Source organism: Phalacrocorax carbo, unplaced genomic scaffold (genome assembly GCF_963921805.1).
Source record: "Phalacrocorax carbo unplaced genomic scaffold, bPhaCar2.1 SCAFFOLD_36, whole genome shotgun sequence".
Taxonomy (NCBI): domain Eukaryota; kingdom Metazoa; phylum Chordata; class Aves; order Suliformes; family Phalacrocoracidae; genus Phalacrocorax; species Phalacrocorax carbo.
Window position 1 is genome coordinate 1,819,199 of NW_026990495.1, and position 12,421 is coordinate 1,831,619.

The 12,421-nt window shown below is 47.9% G+C and overlaps 1 protein-coding gene and 1 pseudogene across 1 annotated transcript; both read left to right on the forward strand.

The window, feature by feature from the left end:
• The first annotated feature begins 576 nt into the window (after window positions 1-576).
• On the forward strand, window positions 577-10,370 carry LOC135311332 (E3 ubiquitin-protein ligase RBBP6-like). Its single transcript, XM_064440459.1, has 11 exons — window positions 577-765; window positions 2,186-2,285; window positions 3,036-3,072; window positions 4,715-4,759; window positions 6,599-6,687; window positions 6,806-6,902; window positions 7,393-7,532; window positions 8,454-8,626; window positions 9,376-9,479; window positions 9,927-10,103; window positions 10,359-10,370. The coding sequence occupies exons 1-11, from the start codon at window positions 600-602 to the stop codon at window positions 10,368-10,370; spliced, it is 1,140 nt and encodes a 379-aa protein (XP_064296529.1). The 5' UTR covers window positions 577-599.
• Window positions 10,371-10,438: 68 nt separating this feature from the next.
• On the forward strand, window positions 10,439-12,138 carry LOC135311333 (E3 ubiquitin-protein ligase RBBP6-like; annotated as a pseudogene).
• The last annotated feature ends 283 nt before the right edge of the window (window positions 12,139-12,421 follow it).

The following is a 12,421-nucleotide window of genomic DNA, read 5'->3' on the forward strand; positions in this document are numbered from 1 at the left end:
TCCCCTCCGGAGTTCAAGCAAGTGCGGATGTGCCACTGTGGGGAATTACGTTGGGTTATGGCAATAACCGTACATGGTCATTGCCTTCTTTGGCGGAACCTTCCATAAATGCAACAAGATACACTCAAACCGCTGCCTCTCCCCCAGGCTGTCTTGCCCTGTCTCTCTGCCGACAGGAGGGAGCAGTGGGTGGTGTCAGCCTGGGGGGGTGACAGGAGGGAGAGTGGGCGGTGAGAGGCGTGGGGGTGAGAGGACATGGGGCGGTGATGGGCCCAGGGCTGTTGGGAGAGCCAGCGCGGGCCCCGGGGCTGATGGGAGGTGACGCTGGGTGGCGAAGGCCCAGGGGGTGGCGGGAGGGACAGCGCAGACCTCGGGGTGTGACAGGACACCGGGCAGCGACAGACCTGGGGGGTGACAGGACAGCAGGCTGCTGGAACCCCCTCCCCTAAGGGCCACTCGGCATTAGGGCAAAGAGGGCGGGGCTGCCACACCCACATGATGCAGGTCTTTCTTCATAATGTGCTGAGCATATAAGAGGACCATGACACCGCGTGCTGCAGTAGGCGCCATCCCAGAGCAGGCACCGCCTGGCCCCGACCATGTCCTGTGTCCACTACAAGTTCTTCTCCAGGCTGAACTATGATACGGTCACCTTCAGCGGCCTCCACATCACCCTGCGCGACCTCAAGCGCCAGATCATGGGCCGCGAGAAGCTGAAGGCGACCAGGAGCGACCTGCAGATCTCCAACGCCCAGACCAAAGAAGGTGCGTGGGGGCGGCGGGCGCGGGGCCTCGGGGACCAGTGCGGAGCTGCACCCCGGCGGGGAGCTGCATTGCAGGGGGGAGCAGCACCCCAGTAGGGAGTTGCACCCCAGCGGGGACCTGCACCACTGTGGAAAGCGACAACCCGCAGGGGCCCTGCACCACCTGCCCCGGCGCCCCCAGGGGCCCTGGCACCACCTGCCAGACGGTGGGCTGGCCCCGCTGGTAGGTGACGGTGTGGAGCCGGGCAGGCTCACCGGACACCGGCAGCCCTGGGGCAGAGGGCAGCACACAGGCACTGACCGGTGGCGGCATGGCCGTGGTGGTGAAGCGCATGTCGGACACCTCCGATGCCGTCGGCAGCTGCAGAGGGAACCTCTCTGTTGGGGGAAGCAAAGAGGGGTGGTGGGGTGAGCTACTGGTGGGCAGAGCCCCTTGGGGGGTTACCCGGAGGGCAGGAGCACCACGAGGAGCAGGAGCCTGCTGCTGTACCCGCCACGGCGGCGGGTCAGTGTGGGGTTTGTCTGGGGCAAAGAGTGTTCTGGGGTTCTGTCCCCATGGCGATCATTCCACCAGCACCTGCCTCAGCCAGCCCTGCCAGGGTTTCATTTCTCATGCCACAGCAACTGCCCGTCTCAATGACGTCCCATCCTGCTGATGGTTGCCTGTCCTCAATGCTCATTTCTCATCCCGGTGAGGGTTTCCCATCCCCACGGTGATTTCTCAGACCCGTGATGGTTTCCTATCCCAACGGTTTCCCATGCCCACATTTCCCTTCCCAAGCATTGTTTTTGCAGGGAGCTGAATTTCCTGCCCAAGGGGAAGGGATGCAGCCAGTACGGGTGGCCCTGCGATGCCAGCGTGTGAGCTGCCCCATCCTGCCCCAGTGGGGGGGGATGGGGCACTTGTGGCGGGTGTTTTTGTGCTTCCCGTCTCTGGAATCCTTACACGTGCACACAGAGTACTGTTCTTTTATAACCTTGCCCGTGCAGGAGTCCTGACTAAATGTTGACCTGATCTTGGAAAGAACAAAGTGGAGCTTGGGTGAAGATGGCCGACTTGCTCAGATTTTTCTGAGCACTCTAACCTTTTACAGTTCCGGGACTGTAACTTTCCATAATGGAGATCTAGTAACAGAAGCAATGCTAACCTAAGCGAAAAGAAAACAGGATTTTAAATATCAGTGGAATATCTGCCCATGGAGTCATGTTCTGCAAAGGCAGAAGTCCCTTCAAAAAGCCTGTGCCTCCTTTTAATTTGATCTGCATTTGTTGAGTGTGTTGAGACGATAAAAGTCGGTGTTACCTATAAAAGGTTGCTTTTCTCTCTGTAAAGGGATTCTCTGAAGTGCTGTGTAATGACATACTGATATACGTTCTTACAAACTGACTACTGCTTTTTTCTGTACTGATGTTGTTTTCAGAATACACAGATGATGACGCCCTGATTCCGAGGAACTCCTCGGTAATTGTCAGAAGGATCCCTGCTGGAGGAGTTAAAGCTACCAGCAGAACCTCTGTTACGTGAGTATCCGTAAAGCGGTGTAGTCTTTGCTAGGGGGTTCAGTGAGGTCACTGGTTTAATGGATATTAGTTTACCAGTGGCGTTCCAACTGCATCTCCCTTGTTAAAGCGGCTGTTAGTTTTTGTTGTCCTGGGGTAGGTTTCAATGGACCTGTCCCAAAGCAGACTGACCTTTTTAGGCCTGCTGGGACATGGGCTTCAGGCTCCAACAACGGTAACTTCTAAGATGATTCTGTTGGGTTTGTTCTTGGGCTTGATTGTTCTGAGACCCGAGCTGTAGATGCTGTTTCCTCCAGGTGGAGAGATGCCTTATGCTATGGGCTTGCTTGTATTGCTTTCAGAGTAAAGACAGATACGCACCGTAGTGTACGCTTAGAATTTGTTCCCATCCCAGAGGAGCCCGATTGTCAGTGTTTGGCTATTTCCTGCATTTGCGGGAGGAGGCAGGATATGGCAGGTACTCTGAGGCCCCAGATCTGGGGTGTATTGGTTGAGATTACAGCTACTCAAACGTGATCCTGCCTACAGGATTGTTGTGGTCATTTTGGGATTTGGGGTTTTTTTTTAGTTGCACTGAATGTGAGAATTTGAGAATGAGAACAGTTTATGTGTATGAATAGATGGCCACATTCACTAGATTATCCGAACAATGTCCTGATGGGCAGGTTTTATAACCTGTTTCACTGCTTGATGTGGGGCACAAGTGCTCTATTTTAAGCTCTGATCACCTTCCTTTCTTTCTCCTTCCAGAAGTCGAACGGAGCCAGTGAGCGGAACACCAAAAGCAGTATGTAAAAGCACAGGGTCACACCTTTTTCTCCACACTGCACTGAATTCTGAACAACGTAGCCTTGTATGAAATTTTCCAAACACTAGCTTCATATAATTTCTTCCAGTAAAACATAGCCTATCCTGCAAAGACAATGGATTTGATTCAGCATAGTAAGAACTGCGTAATGCCATCATTTGCACAGTTCTAATGGGACTATTGGTATTTGTGCCCAGTCACGCATTGTATTTCATCCTGAATATGCGAGGCTATTTCCTGAATGGCTTTGTGTTGTACAGATAAGGTACGATTGGTTATAGGCGATGTAGGTTCCAGGTTTGCACAACTGGACGTGGTGCCGTGCTCTCCATCTGTCTGTCTACAGCTAGTAACGTGTCTGTTGGCGTAGCTGCTTGTGCGCTTTGTGTTTCTTGCAATGAAAATGCTCCGGAGTGTATTTTTGCCATTTTCACCTTGTATCACTTAGCTTCGGTTTTTGCTTGCTTTGCCCAACAGTTTTTGAAAACGTTCATAAAAAACACCGAGAAACCATCGTTGTTAAACTTGGTACTGTTTCTGGCTTTGACGTGGGGGTTCAAACAAAAACTAAAACTGACATACGCCCTACGTTCTGAGGACAGTTCTGGGCAGCTAAACGAGTCCTTCCTGTGCCTTTGAATACCTGGGTATTTGTTCCTGAAACTGTTTATTTGCAGTGATATTGTTTGGGCTCCTCCAAGTACATGAATGTCTTTAACAGATTGCCCTGAATGTAAATATCGTTGCTACACAAAGTGGTATTCTAAAGTTCTGCATTTGCTCTTCCCGCTGTCTCTGATGCAGCAGCTTCATCTAATAGCTTGTCTGCAAATGAAAATACCTGAAAGCCAGTGTACAAATTTTGGCGCAAGGTTAGAGCCTGGGGCCTTTGTGGGGCATTTTTCATCAGGCTGGAAAACACTGTCCTTCTGCTGCTGAAATATAAATAAGTAACAGAAGGAAATGCTTGACTGGTAATAGCCTGGATTTTGATTTAGTCTTCTGTTCAGTTGCTTTAGTTCTCTTTAGTTTCTGATTAGTCTTCCGTTTGAAATGGCAGTTCATACATTGACTGTCGATTCTGGATTTTGGATTGTTTGGGGTTTGGGGGTTGTTGGTTGTCGAGTCGCGTCCCCGCCCCTCCCCAGTTCTTCTGCAGTATTGCCTTAGGGTGGCAAACAAGTTTCATGGAGGTGTTGGTTCTAACTGACTGGTTGGAGGGACTGGCAGGAAATACTTCAGTAGAAATATAAAGGAAACAAAAAAAGACCCAGGGCTGGAGGGCCGTGGAAGGTGGCCGTTGGGCAAACGTGCTGAACAGTACATCAGTTACCCTTCCCGACCCATTTGACAAGGTTCCCTCTCTGAGATACTCTGGAGCAACAAGCTGATCTCAAGCGGGTCTGGTTAGTCTAGTTTCTTCTCATTAACCGCACGGGCACTCTTAAGCTGGCGTAGCTTTGGACTTTGCCTTGAGCAAATGCAAATGACACGAGGTCGGAAATGCCTCTTGCAGTCACACTCGGAGCGCATCGTGCAGACTTTCAGACTACGGTAGAGGTTAACTATTGCTATGTTTGGACTGTACAACTTGAATATGTGTTTAATTTTTTGTGAACAGATGGATGACTCCTCTGCATCTGCTTCTCTGTCCCAGCTTATTCAGGTATATCTATATTCTTACCAAATACTTCAAAAAAAAAAAAAAAAAAGTGTTTGCTTCATATTTTTAAATCTTGCACTGTGATCCAGAGCTGTATAACTGTTGTAATGCGAACAATGCTTTACTTTAATTCTTAATAATGTCAAGTATTTATGTTAACCTTAAAATGTGTGTATGCTTTGATCCTCTCCTGTAAAGAGCAGTTGCCGCTTTGGGGAGATAGAAGGGGAGAACCTTACCAGCACCAACGTCACGTTGCACTAGTGCTCATCTTCAAGACACAAAGGAGAAGCACTTCAGAGGCTGTTTGCCCTTTTTCATACATTCCGTTAGTTCTGCTTTGGGGAGGAGCGCTATTTTTACAGAAGCATGTCACTGGCTGTAAGGGACGGACATTCCAGGGGGTGTGGAGCAGCCAAATTAGAGGCGTGCCTGGAACACGGACAATTGCAGGGCTATTTCTGAATTTCTAGTCCTCAGAGCTGCAGATCCATTCTTTGACCGCTGCACAATTTCATCAGCTGTCGCATAGATACAGTGGGCAACACAATCTGATTTCCTTGAACGCAGACTGTGTACGCTGTGATTATGTCCCTAACCGTGTCTAGGAACACACCCACGCGTGTGTGTGGCATGCTGGCGGAGGTGACCTTCTGGAACTCCTGCCACGCCGCGTTTTGCTGTGGAGCTGCTGGCGGTTTTTGCCCGGGAATGTGTAACTTTGGCTGGGAAAGCACTAGTCATTGCGCCTTGTGAGAAGGCGTAGTGCTAGCCAATTCAGTGCCTGGGCTTTAAAGTTACAAAGCTCAGAGAAGGCAGGGCCTAAGGCAAAGGAGCTCGTTCTTTCTTCTGTAAAGAAAGGCTGGAGTTCATTCCCAAGACAGAGAAACCTCTCCCCACTAGCCACTTCTTCCCTCTCTCACCACAGACATGAAATTGTGGACACGTGGCAAAAATATTGGAAAAAATAATTCATTTGGAAGGTAGCCACCAGAAGAAACTGGTCTGCATTAGTGCTGTCCCTAAACGTGTCCTTGGTTCTGTAAACTTAGGTGAAGTTTTACTCTAAAATGTGAGAAGCCGTCCAAGAGGTGCACACATTGAAGCTTTTGAGAACATTGAAGTATTTCAGAACAATACAGGAACAACACCTCAGAGCAGCTCAAAACTGTGACTTACTCTACCCTCTTTAGCGCAGACTGGCTCAGCAGGGAGTCAATGTGTTGTAAAAAGTCCTCTGGTTTATTACTGCTATGTACGAAATGCCATATTTGAACTTTCGCCTATCCCTAGAAATGTTTTGTGGGTTTTGGATGTGTCTTGTACATCTCTTGGGTTCAAGCAAATCAGTCAAGTGTCTGTGAAGTTTTCTGTCACGGTTAATGGAAATGATTTCATAGGTGTCGATCTGCATTATGTTACAGTTGAGGAAAAACTGTGTATAGGAAACAACCATTTAATAAAATGCTGAAAGTAGTTGGCTGCTCTTGCGAAGGAATGCACCTAAAAGCAAAGACAGGAGTGGCTGATCTGAAGGCTTGGTGCTGGACGGTCCAAAGAATGTACAGTCCCTCCCTTAGACCCTGCTGGTATCTGCACTAGTGTGTAATTAAAACGTTTGAACAAATAGTACTTCAAAAACCAAGAAATCAGCTGGTTTCCTTCATATGAAGATCTAGTTCTGCGTAAGGCTTCCATTACAATTTGCATGGTAAAAGGACACGGCCAGCTGGAGAAACCTGCAGGTTTTGCTTACCGTAGTTAGCTCACTTAACACGAAGAAGTTAGCAGGGGCTCTAAAGTGTTTCTAACGTGTGTGTCGACTAACGGCCTGTTACACAGACTGCCAGTCTGGCTGAAGCCAGCGCTTCCGAAGAAGACAAAATAAAAGCGATGATGATACAGTCTTGCCGTGCATATGATCCAATCAAGTAAGTGTTGATAACGCCAGATCTGTTCCCCAACGATTACGGAGGAATGCTAGAGATGGTTGCTTTAACAAGAGAGATACATGCACCCCTTTTTCTTTTTCTCCCAAAAACCTTCTAGTTACATGAAGAACAGCCTGGGTCTACCTCCGCCATCATATACTTGCTTTCGTTGTGGAAAACCTGGCCACTATATAAAGAACTGCCCAACAAACGGGGTAAGGTTGGGGGGGGACTTCTGGTGTTACTTCGGTTTTGTTTTTTACCTTGGCAGTGAGGTAACAGATACATGAACACGCATATTAAGACGTGTTTCTCTTGGGGTGAAATAGAGAGGTTACATGGCAAAGTTGCAAAGCCCTTCAAAATTCAAGGGACACCTGCAATTACCAAGGCAAAATTTTCTTTTTTCCAGGCCACCACAACAAACATAGCCAGAGACCTTTCTCTGTCAACTTTCATGCATATTTTTCTGTATTTCAATATGACTGGAAATTTATTTTGGGTTTGAACCCTTTCTAAAGACACTTCACAGTTTTTAGTATTTTGTACAAAACCAGGATGTTTCTGCTGGCCCCATCTATTGGATATCTGCCTGGTGTAATGACACAAGCCTCTGGCTGAGCGTCCCTGCCATTTAACAACAATCACGGAGATGTCGTTTTAAGTGTGGGTCTTGAGATACGCCTGCATTTCTTTTCCTGCCAGGACAAGACTTTTGAGCCTGTTCCCAGAATTAGGAGGAGCACAGGCATTCCAAGGAGTTTCATGGTGGAGGTGAAAGATCCCAACACAAAGGGTGCTATGCTGACCAGCACGGGAAAATATGCCATACCAATTATTAATGCGTAAGTATGGGACTAACGGGACTGACCCAGGAGCGAAGGAGAGGAACCGTGCGTCGATGCCTGGGCGGCAATGCAGCCGAGTGGGCCAGCACCTCTAGTTACGGGGGAGGAAGCACTGGCATTGCATCTTAACCTTAACACCCGTGATACTTTCTAATCCCAAGGCCCTAAAATAGGACGCTCCTCCTGTTCATGCCCCTGGAAGCTGCTTAAACTTGTGGCGGGCTAAGAATCAGTATTTCTGCAAAAGGTTTCCGAGGTGTTTGCAGTGGAGTCGTTCTCTTTGAAAGCGCGTTTTGCTTCTGTCTGATGCTGCAAAGGCTCCTTGCAAAAGTTAACAAGTTGCCGTGGGAGTGAGGTTTCCTCCCCCTCTGACTTTTATCACCTCCCCTGTGTGAAAGAGGCTGCAGTTTTCCTGTTGCTATAAACTAAGAAAATACTACTGTGTGCTGACAAGAGCGGCTGCTCTAAAATGCACTCGGTGGCACTTCTGGTGTTCTGCCATGGACCTCCTTTGGTAGAAGCTCTAACATAGACTTCTTCCATTTCCAAAACTTAATTACTCGGCGACTGACTTGATCCTCAGCCTGCCATTTACTTTTACCCTCTGGCAACAGAGGAGAGGTGGGATTCATTTCACACGATTTCTAGCTGTCAAAAAATTATTTGCCTAGTCTGAGCTGATTTCTCCATTGACCCAATGAATGGGAGAGGTCTGCAGCAGGAAAATTGTTCCCCCTCCCTCTTCTCATCCTGTGGCTGTAGAAAAGGAGTTTCAACTAGCGGCCTACGTTTTAGAAGGCTAATGTGGAGTGAGAAGAATTCCACCTGTTCTCTTCCCCTGAGAAAAGCCAAAGCTTGGAAAAGTTCTCCTTGACCCACCTTTAACTTTTTGCTCTCTCCTTCCCCACCCCCCTCCAGGGAAGCTTATGCCAGAGGAAAGAAGGAAAAGCCTCCCTTTCTACCGGAAGAGCCGGCCTCCTCCTCCCCCTCCGATGAGCCTATTCCAGATGAGCTCCTGTGTCCCCTTTGTAAAGATATAATGACCGACGCAGCTGTTATTCCCTGCTGTGGAAACAGTTATTGTGACGAATGTAAGTGTGACCCCATGGCTGTTAATTCAAAACATCACCTCTGATCCTCTGAAAGCAGAAACAGGAGATCAGGAAATTACTGTGTCACCGGTTCTATGTAGTACTTAAGCCCAGCCTGAATAGGAAAGGACTCTTCTCCTATAAAGGGCAAAAGAAAGGCCGAAAGCTTTTTCCTCCTTTTTATGTATCTCGTTAAATCCCCTTCGCACGTGGAAGGACGAGTATGAGAAGAGGGCGTAACTGCGCCGGTGATGACACTATTAGATAGCAAATGCATTTCGTTTGTCCACAGCCCTTTCCCTCCTACAAAATTACAGAGCCAACGCTGGTGACTTCCTGTGGTCTGCAGCAATCGGGTACTTGGGCATTTAATGCACATTCTCCTCCACGGGAGAGTTGGCTGAAACCTTCAGAACTCACACCTGCTAACGGGTTTTTGAGGTCTCTTTTATTCACTAGCCCTGAGGTTGGTGACTTCTCACTGTACTAGAGAGTGGAAAAAAGGTGAGTCAAGACATCAAGACACCGCCTACTCCACACCTCCAGATGTTACAGGAGTGAAACATCAGGGCTGTACCGTTATTGGCTGCATACTAGAAAATTATTAGGCTACTGAACTTGAGCTTCATGTTCCCAATTCAAGATCATCTTCACCCATTAATCATATACATGGTTTTCTAACTGATGAGAACCCCAAAAATGTCCTTAGTTTGGCTAAAATCTATTTTGATGCCTCTAATTGCACACAGGTATTAGAACAGCGTTACTGGATTCTGAGGATCATACCTGCCCAACGTGTCATCAGAGCGATGTTTCTCCTGATGCTTTAGCTGCCAACAAGATCCTACGCCAGGTAACGTGATGGCTTTTCCGTGAACTGCTTGTAAGAGAAGTCTATTCCTGAAAAGCTGAAAGGGAAGAAAACATGAATCGGCAGCTCCTGAAGCAGGGCTAAATTGGACAAGGCTACATTTATTTACTCCTCCAGTGCATGATCCCTTGTTACAGAAGCTTACAACTCCTTAGAGACAGTCTGGCAAATTCAGGTCACAGTTTTAACGTGATTGCCTCCCTTTCAAATTCGGTGTTGGCACTGAAGTGCTTTAAATACAGACACCCTGAGTTACCAGTCATTAATGCCGGCGCTTAATGCGATGTGTTCCTACCCCTGCCTGCTGATTTATTTTAGGATTGATAGCATTTACAGGAATAGGCGAGTGATGTTCCTCTGTGGAGCCTTTTGTTTGTGTGCCTCCTGAAGTTTCCTATCCCCTTTTTGTCCGTGTTTTTCTGCCTCTAGGCTGTGAACAACTTCGAAAATGGAACTGGCTACCCTCGGCAGCAGCAGCCGCAGCAGCCGCCACCGCCACCACCTCCACCACCACTCCTGACTGTCGGGCCTCCCGCCGCGCTGGTGACGGCCGCTAACCTTTCTAAACCTTCCTCTCAGCCAATCGGCGGGTTGTTGGAGGAGAAGGTTAGTTTCATTTCAGCATAGGCACTGATCCTTGTCTTTTAGCAGAGCTTCGTTTCCAACTCTTTCCAACCGTTTTTTGCCAAGGGCCGTCAGGTTCCGCTACTAAGACAAGCAGCACTCCCGAGTCGTCTGGGCCCCCAAGGACAATCAATACCCACAACGGGTAAGTAACGCTAACTTTAGAATTCCTTTAAAAGTCTTATCTTCAGATAAACTGAATGGGATTTTTTTCTTTTTCCCTCCCCACTGCAACAGGTCATCCAGTGAGAGCCACTACAATTCGCTCAGCAGGTGGCGGATCAGGCTGCGAACTGTAAGTGTCCCACAGAAATTCAATGCATTACTACCGGTAACTGTACTACTACTCCTGGTTAAAGGAGGCCGTAACACGTAACTCCTGCAACAGCTGATTTGCAATGAATAAGTACGCACAGGTAGTTGTGGGGAACACTAGCGGTAATTAATTTTGAAATGGCTTACTTTGAATTGCCTTTAACAAAGGGATCTGTGCTTGCACTAAGATTATTTAAAATAAAACATCAGCACAGGACTGACAAGGGGACTGCTGAAAACGAACACTTTCTGGGGAAACCATAATGACATAGACAAATTAAATATAATTATAGGGTCAAGTGGAAAGCCAGGCTAGAAGCTTGGAAGCAGAAACTTTACATGCTAACAAGTTCTTCAATTTGCAGTAGCATCATTACATAAACACATGGAGAGAGGATAAAAAAAAACCAAACCAAACCAAACAAAGCAAACCAAATTTGAGAGGAAAAAAATTGGGGAGTGTGACCCTTTTTTCTTTCTTTTTCTGTGTGTGTTTTTTTTCAGGTCCAAGTCTCCCTGCAGTGCTTCATCTTACTGTAGAAGTTCGTATACCTACACCAAGTCAAGATCCAGTTCTTCCCCCACTCACTCCTACTCTCGATCATTCAATCGTTCCCAGTCTCGTTCCTCCCCGCGATCGCCGCCGTATCCAAGAAGAGGCAAAGGGAAGAGTCGTAACTATCGCTCCAGGTCAAGGTCACGCGGCTCTCACCATTCAAGGCTAAGGTCACCCCCGCACAGAAGATACCATTCACGGTCAAGGTCTCCGGTGTTTAGGGGCCAGTCTCCAACTAAACGGACTCTACCTCAAGGGGAAGGAGAAAGGGAGTGTTTTAACAGGTCCAGAGAGGTTCCACCATATGATAGGAAAGCTTACGAGGGCAGATCCCGTGACTGGAGGGATCCATTTGAAAAGGAAAGATACAGAGAACAGCGAGGGAACTCTAGGCACCGGAGTGAGAAGTTTTACAAGGGCTATGCTGTTGGCTGTCAACCTCCACCTCCACAAAACAGAGAGGACTTTTCTCCAGGTAGGTTTGGTCCACCTGGCACCAGACGAGAGAATTTGCCATGTGCTCAGGGACGTAGGCAGGATTATCCTGCTGGGCAGAGGCACAGAAACCATCATAGAGCTGGAAATTGCCCTGAAAAACCATGTGGAAGGGAGAGCCGTGGCATCAAAGATCCTGAAACATCAAAAAAGAAAGAGGTGGAAAAACCACTGGGAGACAAGAAAGGCAATAAAGATAAAAAGCACCGGAATGAAGGATTTCCAAATGCTGAGTTGTTGGAAGGTGCGAGAAAACCAAGAGAGGCAGCTGCAGCAGAAGGTGTTACAGCGGACTCTGTCTTCAGGCTCCCAAGCAGAGACGATGCCACCCCTGTGAGAAATGAGCCTATGGAAACAGAGTCTAGTGCTTTCAGACTGGGGTCTGAAAAGGAGGAAGAAGAGAAGGATAAGCCAAAAGCAAAGACTGACAAGGCCAAGCGGAAAGTAGAAGTGGCTCTTCCTCCTAAGACGGACAATACAGTAAAACCAGCTGAAGGTTCCAACGAGAAGGTGGACACGGGTCGTGACAAATCTCCTCGACTGGAACCTCCTGCGAAAAAGGCAAAGGAGGACTAGCCAAAGTCAGGCAGTGTTGAAACACCTTCCTCTTGAAAGGATGAGGGTGTTTTGATGCTGTCCTGCAGCGAGTAGTTGCTAGTTGGGAGGATAGAAGGGGAGTGCCTTATCAGCCAAGTTAGAGCCATTTCTGGAATACGGGCAATTGCATGGCTATTGTTCTCTTTGTTTACTCGCACCTGTATAAACACAAATCGCATGTTCATCAATAAAGTTAACACTCTTTTAGCCTCGTGTGTTCCCTGGCATGTCTGTGTTACATTTCTAACTAGCGTCTCGCCATGAGCTAACAGAGATGTCTCAAAAATAAGTAGGAAATAAGAAAAATAATACTCCTGGAGTAGGAGGGGAGACTCAG